Raw genomic sequence first — 13,132 nt, 5'->3', positions numbered from 1 at the left:
GCTGAATTGATTTTAGTGAAAGTTGAATATCACCCATTCAGTTTAAAAGGTTACCATTTATATGATCCTTGTTCTACAACATTCATACTTTCAGACACTGATGATGAAATACTAAAGATTAACTTAAGCTGTCAGTAAATGAAACTGATTCCACGGTAACCATGGAAGCACATTCATTTCTCAAAAATATCAATTTTATTTTGCAAATGCTATTATCATCACAAAAATTTATCGATCTATGATATCTACCTTGTTTAAGTATTTGGGGAATAATGATGAGTCACGTTGTAAATAAAGAAAACGAAATGGAAAAAAAAACAGAAATCGTATTTTTGTGGGCAACATTTGCCATGTAGACTGTGCTTCAATTGCATTGAAAAGGCTGTTTCTTGGAAGGAAACAAGCAAACATGTCATGGAGAGATGTCTTTATATTAGGTCTAATTAAACTATCTCTTCAATCCTTTACCATGTGTACGTGTAACATGTTGATATACTAATAGCATATGAATAAATACTGTATAAACCAAACATGTCATGGTTCATTTAATTATTTTTCTGGCTTTAATGTTACGATGAACATAAAGTTACCAAGTAGCAACTTCAAAACATTGGTGAGAATGGTGAATCTGCATTTACCATGGTAACCAATTATCTTTGTTTGATATCAATACCAAATTCAAATAATATTACCAATTTTCGTGTTTTAATAAATAACAATTAAAGAATATTCATTTCAGTGATTTATTTTAATGTTATAATAAAAATGCCTGATATAAAGTCATTATAGTGATATATGACCACATAGAAACAAGTATAGTTATAAAATTACCAATGGTACAGACATATCCTTTTTAAAGAATCGCCCAACAGTAGTCAAGTATGAAATTGATATTACAGTATAACTGAATGGGGACATGAAATAAAATAAAAATAAATATTCGTACATTTGCATTCATTGAGAAAAGGTTGCAATGGAAACATTCCATCATTTTTAAAAATGTACAATTTAGCAAAAATAACAGTATTTGAATGAGATATATATCTCTATAATATAAATTATGTGCGACTTCATAAGCACAACGACCAATGAGCATGGACAACAACGATTTATGAAATTAATCAGAACATTTTGACATGTCTGTTTAGACATGTTTCAACATCATACTGTTTGTACAAATTTATGAACTACAATGTAAATTATGGTAAAAAATTCTGCCTTGATAGAAGAATGAAAAGTACCTATCAATCTATAGATTTATGAAAATAATCAAAACATTTTGATATGTCTGTTTAGACATGTTTCAACATCATACTGTCTGTACAAATTTATGAACTATAATGTAAATTATGGTAAAAAATTCTGCCTTGATGGAAGAATGAAAAGTACCTATCCATCTATATAACCATGATGGGCTATTCCTCATACTACTGGCGTTTGAATGCAAGAATATAATCTTGGTTCATAATTATCATATAGTTCAAAGCAAGTCAACAACACATCACGTCTTTTTTATAATAAAATGGAACACCGAAATGATCAAACATACCAGTATACGTTTACTTTTATAACTAGTATCACTATTATTTTCGTCGAAGTGTCCAAAGAGGTAGGACTTGAAATGTTTTTAATGGAGGGGTCGAAGTGTCCAAATGAATACGGGTCGAAATATCTTCAATGGATGGATCGAAGTGTCGAGGGGTCACAAGTTGACCTCCAATGGTTTCGATGTGTTGAAATTTCTTCACTATTTTTCGAGGGGTCGAAATGTCCGAGAGCTTATTTGGTAGGAGCAAAGTTTACGGCTGGAATCCGTAATCTTTATCCGGGACCAATAACAAACTTAATTACTCCCAGTTTATATTGTATTAATATTAAACTAGATTAGTTGTGCATGGTCCATATACAGTACAGTACTCTAATTGTAATGGAAGGAGCTATTCAACAATATTTTCAGATAAGATTTTGCCAAAGCACGGACCTATGAACCACATGCATGTATTTATGGTTTATAGGTAGGTGGCCATAGGCCGTGAAAACCTATATTTCCATTTAAAATTTTGCAGTCGGGCCTCTTACAAGCGAGCTAACTCATGCTAGTTTATTTTTGCAGCGTAATGTCCCTTCGTAATCAACATCACCAGACGTTTTGAAATCGACGAAAAATATTTATGCTAAAAAGGTATTTTAGTGAAATTCTTCAAAGCTTTAACTTTATTTGTGTAATTTTCTTTGTGTATTAAGGTATAAGAAATAAGTTATCGAAGTATATCAGTTGAAGAGCGAATAATAAGTGTTTGATGCCAGTTCTGGATCAGCTGTTTCAGTGTTTGTTGCTATGTGAAGTGGGTGGGGTAATTATTGAAAAGTCGTTTTATTCTAACAAGAATAAATGTGATTATATAATCCGGATTTATGCGAGTATTTGAATTTATATGATGATAAAATATGATTTAAAAGTCTAAGTAATGTACTTGAAAGAGGAGATTTGCAGGCACCATTTTCTTTTATTTGAGTTCATGATGGTCTGCCTGTGACTGTACAGTATGGCTGGATTTTGGCTTGACCTATAACATCTTCCAGTGTTTGATAGTATTCTGATGTGAGAGAATGCAATTAAACAATACTTAAAGAAACAATTATGAAGCCCAAGGTCTGTGGATGCTGCCAAATCTTCCTACAGAACCTACAATAAAAGAATGTTGTGCGATAGGGCCTCACTCTCGTCTTTTCCAATGCGCCTTTGGCTGCAGACAACATGTCTTTATTGAAAGCAGAAGAGCCTTTTCTGTCAGAACTTGGAAGTGGCCCAGCCTTTTTAATTTTGGAAACTTAAAGGCGTACATGCTTTAAAATAGCAGAAATTTGAAGCCTAAATGCTCAGTTCTTCAAAATAATGGAAGTTTGACAAACAACTTAAAATACAACTATAATATTAGCACACACAATGTAATGATTCCATGATTATTTTATATAAATATTTGTTTGATAATTTATGGGAAACAAATGGCTGAAAATTGGGAATTTAATTTTGTTGTTTTTAATTGGAAAGAAGCTGATTATGAGCCACTGTTAAAGAAGGTGGAAAATCCCTGCATGAATTCTTTTAGCCTTATTTTTGATAATAGTTCAAGCACCAGCAAATCAAAGAAGGGAACTTAACCTAAGTTGTAGGTCCGCAGGTGGACAACTGTGCTAAAGAGTTAGCCCAACATCAATGACATTTCCAACAGCAGCTTGCTAATGTGGTAGTCACTCATGATCATCAGCATCATGCTATTTTGATAAGGTCTCATCTGCCATGTATTGTCTGCATCTTTCTAATTTTATCAATCATAGTCTGTTTTTTATCACCAGCATTTTTCTAATGTGATCAGTCGTAGTCATCATGCATCCTCAGCATCTTACTATTGTGATCAGTTGTCCTCAGTCATGCATCATCAGCATCTTACTAGGTTGCTATGGAGACTGTATATAAATCCTTGTTAAAATACTAGAATAACAAGTTAGAGGAACTATGGGTTCAGAAATAACAAATAACATTGTCTTACCTATGTTTTGGTCATTGTAGGCTGATGTTGGACAATTTTGACTACTCTGGTCTGACATGTTTAAAAAATGTGTATACATGTATTATGTTTGTTCGAATGTTTGAACCAAAGTTTTGCAAAAAAGTAAAAATTTATGAATAAGGCCCTGAAGGTTGTAATTTGTTGAAAATTTTTACTTGACAGGTAGTCATTAACACCAGGTTCAGCATACCATACTCAAATAATATTGTAATGAATAAAAGTGCATTCAAATGAAGTATGAAGAAATGTAAAATATTTATAAGTAGTACATAGAACAAGATAACAACTGGATAAAAAAGAAGAAAAAAAACTTGTAGAATTCATATTTTACAAAAGCAGTCTAGTTACAGTACACTGAAGGAATTAGACCTTTTTCACTCCAAGAGATAAGTCGATGTTTGCGGGTTTCCTCCGAGGGTGAACCCTTGCTGAAATCCCTCTGAGTTCCTCCCAGTGTATTGTTTACCGCGCACTTAAATATGATTTTATGACCCAGCAGAGGAACTCTGCTTCGATGAGATGCTATTGTTTAGATAAGCAAGAAATAATTCTTTATTGTTCTAAGTTATTCAGTTTTATCCTTACCGTATACATACATTGTTAGTCGCATAAGTTTCTTAGTGTTGTTTGTCTTTATGCTTGTGTAAACACCAATCAAATATTGTCTTGACTTGTTGATAATAAACATTCAATTGAATCATTGAAATATTTGAAATATTGCCTCTGTTTTTATTGCATCGTAAAACAGCCATTTCATGTGAATCTGAACCATGTCCTAACCTTAAAATGTGATTTTCCGAAAATCTTTAGATAGTAACATAGCCTTTATTGGGTGTTATGCAGTTATCAATGTTTATACCATATCAAAATAAAATGCCTTTAATCAGTCATGATAATCAATCATTGTCAACAAGATATAAAATCATGATCTGAAATGTATGGGCAAATACCACTGCATTCTGCTTACTCCATGCAAAATGTAATAATTATAAGTTTATCAAATATTTTCTCAGAAGTGGATGTGAAAAATAAAGGGCAGAGGAAAAACCAGAACAGCAGTTTACAGTACATTTAGCAATCATAATCTATTGACATTTTTATTCAAACCACATATTGATTTTAACGGAGATTCTTATCAAGTTTTCGCAGTGTTTTTTGTGGAGTTAACCCCTCCGAAGAATGCCCTGATGGTAATTCTATGGTCAACTGATCAGCCTCCGAGGGCACAACATCCAAACTCTTGCAGAATGTGGACACTCGATAAATTCATTATTGTTGCCAGTGAAAGCGAAAATCAGCGTAGGGAAACAGGAAGTGTGTCTGACTTGTTGAGTTTACTGTATAATGCTTAAAAGATATTATATTCTCTTTTATTCCACTTTTCAGTGATTTAACATATGATATAAGTGACATGGCATACAATGTAGTTAATAATATAAATAATACATGTTCAAAAAGTACATTACTTATACATATTATATAGTTGTATGATTATTTACAGATGATTGGTTATAATGATTGAACCAACCTTTCAAATTTTGCATTCAATATGTACACCCATGCATACTGTATATTTACCCGTCATATTACTAAGAGCTTATCGAAAACGAAAAATAAGCATTTAGATCAAATACTTTATGTCATGTTTGAAACAATGAAATGTAATGTATATATGAATAAATGATATTTAGATTAACATCATGAAAGGAAATAGCTGTTGTACTTAAATAAACATTGTAAAAGTATTGCTTTCAAGTCATTGATTAATTGATTGCAGGTTAAAAAGTGAGAGAAGTTCAAGTATCATGCAGGATATGAAATTACCACCCATGGAAATTAGTTCTTATTACAAAATCAATGTGATGCACTCTGATAGGTAAAACCATGTTTATGGGGTCATATCTTGTAATTCTTGACTAAATTTTCCACCATCTGAAGAAGGTTGACCAATAACAGTGTGTGTATACCACATGATAATTTAAGTCATATATGCTACGTCGGAAGGCAACATTTTGCTTAAAATGAAGACTTGAAACACAGATAACTTTTCTTTTACTACACTATTTTAAATGAAATAAAGAGCAGTGTATGCCGATTAAAGAGCTCCGCCTTCTTTTTATTACCGGAGTTCAATTAGATGATAAGTTTCCTCAAACACTTCGACAAACCTGTTTCCAAAATAATGTTTTGACAGTGCTCTGTCAGACAGGCGTTTTTTGAAATGGTTTGTCAAAGTGTTTTAAGAAACTAAACTCTCAAACACGGGTAAAGACTGAAGATTGGGCCCCATAAAGAGCGTAGGCTGCGCTATGTTTCATTTAAAATGGTGAAGAAATAATGAAGCAATATTTTGCCTTCCGACGTAGCAGCTATGACGCAATTTATCACGTGGTATACACAAACTGAACCACATTCTGTACAATGGCTTTTACTGGAACAATGTACATGAAGTAAACTGCTCCTGCTCACACTTTTTGCATTGAACTGAAATGATATTTTCATATAGTCATTAGTGTTTACACTCATGTCACCGCCAACGTGATCGCCAAACAGATTCTGATTTAATCATCAGGAAAGCTTCTGACTAAAGCAACCACCAGATTTCTATTAGGACATTAATTTGTTTACCGTAATAAAGAAGGTTGTTTGCATTATTTTATTTTGCTTTACCTAACTATTAAATTGATATAAATTAGTATGCTGCTGAGTATTCATGGTTTAGTATTTTTATAGCTTAGAAGTGTTCTGTAAGGTAATCCAAGATCACGAATTGAAATTACTTTGGTCCCAGGCAAGAAGATATTTCTATGTTTGTTGAGTTTGCTGGTACAGCTTTTTCTGATGTTGTGTCTGTTTGTTTACAAAAACAACAGATACTAATGGTAGTTAGCTGTCAATTACTCACAATTTTAGCTATTTGAAGAATAAGGAGGGTTAACTACTCCTCCATGCATGGGCGTCTAGTTAAGGTTTTAGGACAACTTGGCATTATCACTTATTACCCCAATACCCTTCATTCAATTCACTTAGTACTACAAACAGTTCTTCAGGACCATCGCATAATGTGGTTATATAACTCCATATTATCCATAATACAAATTATGGCCCCCTGTTGACTTACAAACTTAATAAAAAAGTTTTGGGGCACATTGTGTCAGGTTTAAGTTTTAGGGCAAGTTCGGATTGTTACTTATAATTAACTTCTATATCTGTCATTCAATGGACTTAATACTTCACACAGTTATTGACAACTTTCTTACAATTAGGTTACATTACTCCATATTAACCCTTAATACAAATTCTAGCCCTTGATTGACTTTTTTTCCATTGTTTTCTTGCTTCCGACAGGGAATTTTTTAATCAGGTTTTTACGAAGTGAAACCTGGTTATTAGAATTATGTACGTCATTGTTATTATGTACATCGGTTGCTCAGACAGGCCAGTGTTAGGCGGCGTCAAACTCACCTATGGTATCGAAATGTGTTAGTTAGTTTGACATATAGTGACCAAACTTGGTATATAGGAAGAGTTTAAGGATACCTTTCCTGGGATTGCATTTGGGGCCCCTAGAGTCAAGGCAACTGTTACTAAAATTAGGAAAATGGTTGGTGCTGAAAAACTTTAGTTAGGTTTTACATATTGCAACCGATCTTGGTATAAAGGAAGAGTTTATAGAACTTTTATGGGGTTGTGTTCAGGGCCCCGAGAGTCATGGTGGAGGTCAAGGTCACTGTTACTAAAAATAGAAAAATGGTTATTACTAAATAACTTCAGTTATGGTTGACATATTGTGCCAAATTTGGTTTATAGGATGAGTTTATAGAGACCTTTCATGGAAGTTAGTTTGGGGCCCTTATGGTCAAGGTCACTATTTCAAAAAATAGAAAAACAGTTGGTACTGAATAACTTTAGTTAGGGTAGAAATATTGCAAACTTAATATATATGAAGAGTTTATGGATACCTTTCATGGCATTGCCCCTAGGGTCAAGGTCAATGTCACTGTTACTAAAAATATATAACCATTTGGTACTGAATAACTTTAATTAGAGTTGACATATTGTGATCTGACTTGTTATGTTCGAAGAGTTTACAGATGACTTTCATGAGATTGCATTTGGGCCTTATACTCAAAATAGAAAAAAAACAACAGTTGAAATTGAATCCCACATTGAAGGCTGAAGTTTATCTGTCAATCATTGAAAACATGTTTTTTAGTCGCATTGCGATGTTTCTTGTTTACTTTTGAAATTGACTTTATTTATAGCTTTTGACAGGCACATATTATAATTATTATTATTATTATAATTATAATTATTTTTATTTTTATTATTAATATTATTATTATTATATTCATTTTTTAGAGGTAGCGGCATAAAGACATAGTTGAACTTGTCTAATAAAAACTTAACTGTGTATGATGATAATGCAATTGAACTATATGTTCTGGTTTTTGTCAGTTAGAAGGAACTATAATTTGTGTACAAATTTGGATTTGGTTTCCAAGTGTATTTCTTAGCTGTAGTAGTATGTCAGTAGAAAATATGCGTTAGAGTGTGGGTTTGGAGGTCTGGCAATTTCTGGAGAACTATGGATAGTGCATGAGTTGTTAATGATGGTGGGTTAAAAAGGTCAGAGTATAATATGGATTCACTTCTTGCCACTAGAATAATTGATCTTCTTTTAGATACTACTAACGCATAAATATTATGCAGTTTTTAAAGTGCTATCAGTATGACCCTTTGGGAATAAAAGTGGTGAGCTTAAAGTTAGCTTTAAATAACTTAATGCTTTTTTGAAGACTATCTGACTTTTTGGATTTGAATGAATGAACTGCCTTTATCATGTTCTATCTTGTACATGCATGTTTGTGAACAACACTGTCTACATGCCCCCTCCGCCCATAATCATGTCAACACCAGTCATGAAATGGTATATCTATAGTAACAGTTATGTCATAGTTGTGCATTATGACATCCACTTGAATAATTCATTATCACATTTCTCTATATACTGTTATAACATCAGAAAATTGTCATAATAAGTATTGTGATATCTTGGCTATTAGATTCTCTATATTTTGGCCGTTTGGGTCTTGTAAGTATTTCAATTCTTATGACTATTGTACTATATTATATGTCCTGAATGTATTTATTTTCTGAAACCAACATTGTGCATTTTCACTTATCAATATTTTATCCTACTTTCATCTTATTCTTTTGGAAAATGTGTTTAATGTGTCATTTTATTTGACACTGTAATTTGGTGATTTTTTGTTTGATTTATAATATTTTTTATATCCTAATTTGTAATGGATAATCGTATTTAATTTACATAATTAAAATTAAATGTATAAGAGTTTCTTATGGGTTTGTTATTTATTTTCTTCATTACTTTTTCTTCTATTTATAAGAAATTGCTTCTTTTATATCAATCTTTCTTTTGTAAATAAATAATAAATGATTACTCATTTTGTTATTCAACTTGTTAACATCTTAGGTATTGTTATCCTCATTTGGTTTAATAAAATCTATTTTTAGATCTCTCTATTTGATTTGTCCGTACAATTTTATGGTCTCATTTGCCCATGTCAAGTTTTGTTTGTCATCATGTTTTGTTTGTCGGTGAAGTCAGTTACTTGATATGTACTTCTAAAGCTTTAAATTAATTCATAATCGGAAAAAGTATACAGAAAGGTGGATGGTACAAAAAACAATTGCTAATGATTGAAGAAGTCTTACATGTTAGAAAAATTATTTTAATTTGGTATAAATCAATACCTTTTCAAAAATTCGGGAGTTATTGCTGGATTAATGTAGTTGTGAAAGTTATATGGCTTTATCAGTCAGTAATTCATCGGAAAGGATGAGTCAGTTTTAACAGGATTAAAGATGTTTACATTTTTGATCTATGAAGTGAACAGTATGTGGAAATCCAGATTTGGCTTGTTCTCACAACTGACTCTGCTATCTTGCCTATATAAAGGTTTTTGTAAAGTATCATTAGTTAATCCTATGTGACTGTTTATTTTCAGTTATGTGGATATAGAGACGGCCGGTACGTCATATCACGAGGACGCCAGAATGCCGGAGTACAGCAACGCACAAGACAACACTGTAGAATCAGAACCAGTCCAACTTCAGCCTTTTATTCATCAGGTATTAACATTATATATTAGGGTATAATTACAGTGATTTTTTTGTGTGCAATTTACTGTAAGCCTTTTAAATGCTGTTTCCCTTGGAAAAACTGTCCATTTTTTCCAAAATTTTATAATTTTTTCCCAATTTGATAAATGTCCAATACCTTCATGAATTGAAAGGCAATGAATTTTTTGAAATATAAACAAAATCTTGACAATAGTTTCTCTTTTACAGCATAATGTATGCATACAAAAGTTATAACATGACATTGTATATTTGCCACTAAATTATTTGCTATTTTGGCCTGATTTTGTATTTTTCTCAAAGGCTACATTTTTTTCCCAATTTGCAAGGCACAGGCGGTAAAAATAATTCAAAAAAAAATTCACTGAATTATATTAGGGTTTATATTTATTATTAGGGTGGGACCCTTTTATTGGTGGAAACTTGACACATTGAAAAAGGAAGTAGGTTTTACCTGTTATGTTCAATTAAGAATAATGATATGATAGAAAAAACATCAATCCAAAGCCATCCAATTTTAAAGTAAGACCATTAAATTTTCCTGTTAGAGAGTATTTTCTTTTTCATCTTTATTTCCAATCATCCTTTGTGCTGGGATATATACTTGCATATATTTCACTAAAAATAGGCAGTCAATGATGAACAAGCCTGAATTCTTACACTAATGCTTTGCATATTTGTTTTTTTACCAGCCCTGCTGTATAAAATTCAGAATTTGAGGAAACCCACAAAGCATTTTATTAGTGCATATACCTACTGCTAATTTCGACAACTGAATAAGATTATCCAAGTGCTGAATTGTGGTAGTCAGATCATTATAAGAAGTGACCATGCATTTGAATGTAAGGCTTGTCTTTGAATGTGAATGCTTTCTGTATATGCAGTTTGCATCTGTGCTAAGAGTAGAAATCATATTCAATGTGTCCGCAAATGATAGTTTATATGCAGTCAGCAGATGCAGGTAAAGTGCATGGAATGTCAACCTATATTGTCATGCATTTCAATTTCAGTCAAAGAAAATAGAAATGCCTGCCAAGAGTTCATATCTCTTAGTTGTAGCTTATGAATGTCTTCAATATATTGAGTACATGTCACAAGCAACTGATACTGATAATCAAGGCAATAAGATAAAAAGTAACCACTGTTAATAATTTTATAAAAACTTCTTCGTAGACGTATTCTTCAAATTTTCATATTTATAGAATGCTCTTGACATTCATATTTTGGAACTGAAATAAGATTTCCAAACTTTTACAAACAAAGTTTTAAGTTCTTCTTTCAAATTTTAGCGCCCTGCAAAAAAATTGTGTGTGTCCGTTTATAAAACTTGTATTCTCCCTGTCTGTCTTTTCGTCCATGAACATTTTCAGCTTGACTATTCCAGAAAAAGGAGGGCTATAATACTTGCCCCGGCATTAGGTCCAGTGAAAGTTTTAGGGCAAGTTGGCATTTTTACTTGTTATCATAAATACAAATTACGGCCCTTGATCGACTTTGTTTGGTTCAAGTTTTAGGGCAACCTGGGGTTTTAACTCAGATCTCAAATACCGTTCAATCAATGGACTTCATACTTCACACATTTGTTCATAGCCATCCCAAAATTAGGTTACATAACTCAATATTATCCTAAATACATATTATGGCCCCTTGTGTCCTGTCTTTTATCCAGCTCTTTTTTTATTGTGTTTGACAAGCACATATAACATCATTAATGCTTTCATTTCTAAGACAAAGCTGCACTTTATATAACTGTGGAGTGGCTGTCCTACAACAGCTCTTGTTTATTTATTTTGTTAATAACTTATTAGCCTTTCAAGATATCAAATTCATACTTTCTTAACTCACAGTATTAATACGCTCTTTTGTGACAAGTAATGTAACTAATGCGTAAACATTGTCACATTTATGGCTCTTTGTATACATAAAAATGATGACATATTATAGGGTTTTGTTTATACAGTACAATCAACTAGTGATGTTCCAATGATCGATTATAATCGAAAATCGATTGGTTGGGCCTGAAATCTGCGACAATCGATAGTATTTAGTTATAATCGATTATCGAAAAAAAAAAAATAAAAAAAAATATTAGTTAGTGTTCAGATGTTATCTTTAACAAAATGGCTGATGAAAGCCACAATGAGCAAGAAAATGAACTATTTTTTATACAACAACACTTAATAACTTCAATCATAGACATAAGGTATATGCATATAATGATTAAGAGTTTAATACTGTACATGAATAAAACTACAACTCAGGTACTATCTAGTATTTTAAAAACCGATTGTACTATCGATAATCGGTTACTTGAGTGGAACCGATCATCGATAGTAAAATTGCAACCGATTCCCAACACTACAATCAACAAGTAATCACCCTGGTGTGAGACCCACTTTTTGTTTCCCTTCATTGTTTTTTTGCTATCGCCGCCAACACAGTGACCTTGTCGACTGTCTGCCTTCTATTGAATTTGGATTTTAGGGCCTTGCAGGGTTATCAGAAGACCGAAGAATAAGAACGCGGCCACTCTCAGAGGGGTCAGCTCCGTGAAATGCTGCAGAAAATAATATAAAACCTTTTAAAACATTACCTTTTGCATTCATAAAGTTAGCTTATTACAAGAAAACATTCGTATTTGCCTTGTTGACAATGTTTGGTTATATCATGACTGAATAATGGCATTTATTTTTACATAGCATAAACATTGATAAATAAATGTTATTATTTTAAGATTTTCCAAAAACCAGGGAGTGATTTCAGCAGGGGAAACGGTATTAAAGAATCACACAATAATCTGGTTTACCCCTCAGAGTAATAAAAAACTGTGTGACTTATTTAATTCATGTCTATAAAATATTGTCTTATTTATGGCCCTTTGTATACTTAGAAATTATTAACTGCCTTTAAATTGCACCCCTATCAAATATGCTATAATTTGAGACCTTATTACTCCTGTGATGGCTCTAGTACCTTTCAAAATCCCCTTAGCATGTGTGTATACATTTTTGAATGCTCTAGGATTCAATATGCCAAATCTTGAAAATCTGATGATTATTTTCGGAGTGTTGGAGGTTTTGGGGTATGCGACAACTAACATAAAATTTGTAAATAATTACAAAACTCATCTATTTGATGATTACAATGAAACTATCAACTTGGCCGTATGTGCCAATCTTCTTTGGATAAAAGTTGTGTGTGTTCTGATTGACAATGGAAAATTTCCTACACCCAAGCCATAATGTAGCAGGTGCACTAATGTAACTGAGGTTAAAGTTTAAGTTTAAAATCTTACAAAATAAGGGGAGTTATTTTTTACGGTATCAAAAGAATGCTTTATGGCAATGCCGCAAAGACTTATTAACAATAGAAGACAATAAAAAAAAAAATGCAGT

General features: G+C 32.2%; 1 protein-coding gene across 5 annotated transcripts in view; it reads left to right on the top strand.

Moving 5' to 3' along the window:
* Window positions 1–2,126: 2,126 nt before the first annotated feature.
* The window catches only part of LOC128213925 (inositol hexakisphosphate kinase 1-like), a 29,985-nt gene continuing 18,979 nt past the window's right edge, over window positions 2,127–13,132 (top strand). Inside the window, exons 1-2 of one of the 5 annotated variants that reach the window (XM_052920040.1) lie at window positions 2,127–2,182; window positions 9,605–9,728. In XM_052920040.1, the coding sequence (XP_052776000.1) occupies window positions 2,172–2,182; window positions 9,605–9,728 (135 nt within the window). In that variant the 5' untranslated portion in view covers window positions 2,127–2,171. Of the gene's footprint in view, window positions 2,183–8,540; window positions 8,668–9,164; window positions 9,314–9,604; window positions 9,729–13,132 lie in introns of those variants that run through there. The other 4 variants (XM_052920044.1, XM_052920043.1, XM_052920042.1 and 1 more) reach the window with 4 other exon arrangements.

Source organism: Mya arenaria, chromosome 13 (genome assembly GCF_026914265.1).
Source record: "Mya arenaria isolate MELC-2E11 chromosome 13, ASM2691426v1".
In the NCBI taxonomy this organism is placed as follows: Eukaryota; Metazoa; Mollusca; class Bivalvia; order Myida; family Myidae; genus Mya; species Mya arenaria.
Note: the sequence above shows the minus strand (reverse complement) of the source record. Positions and strands in the feature narration are given on the sequence as shown.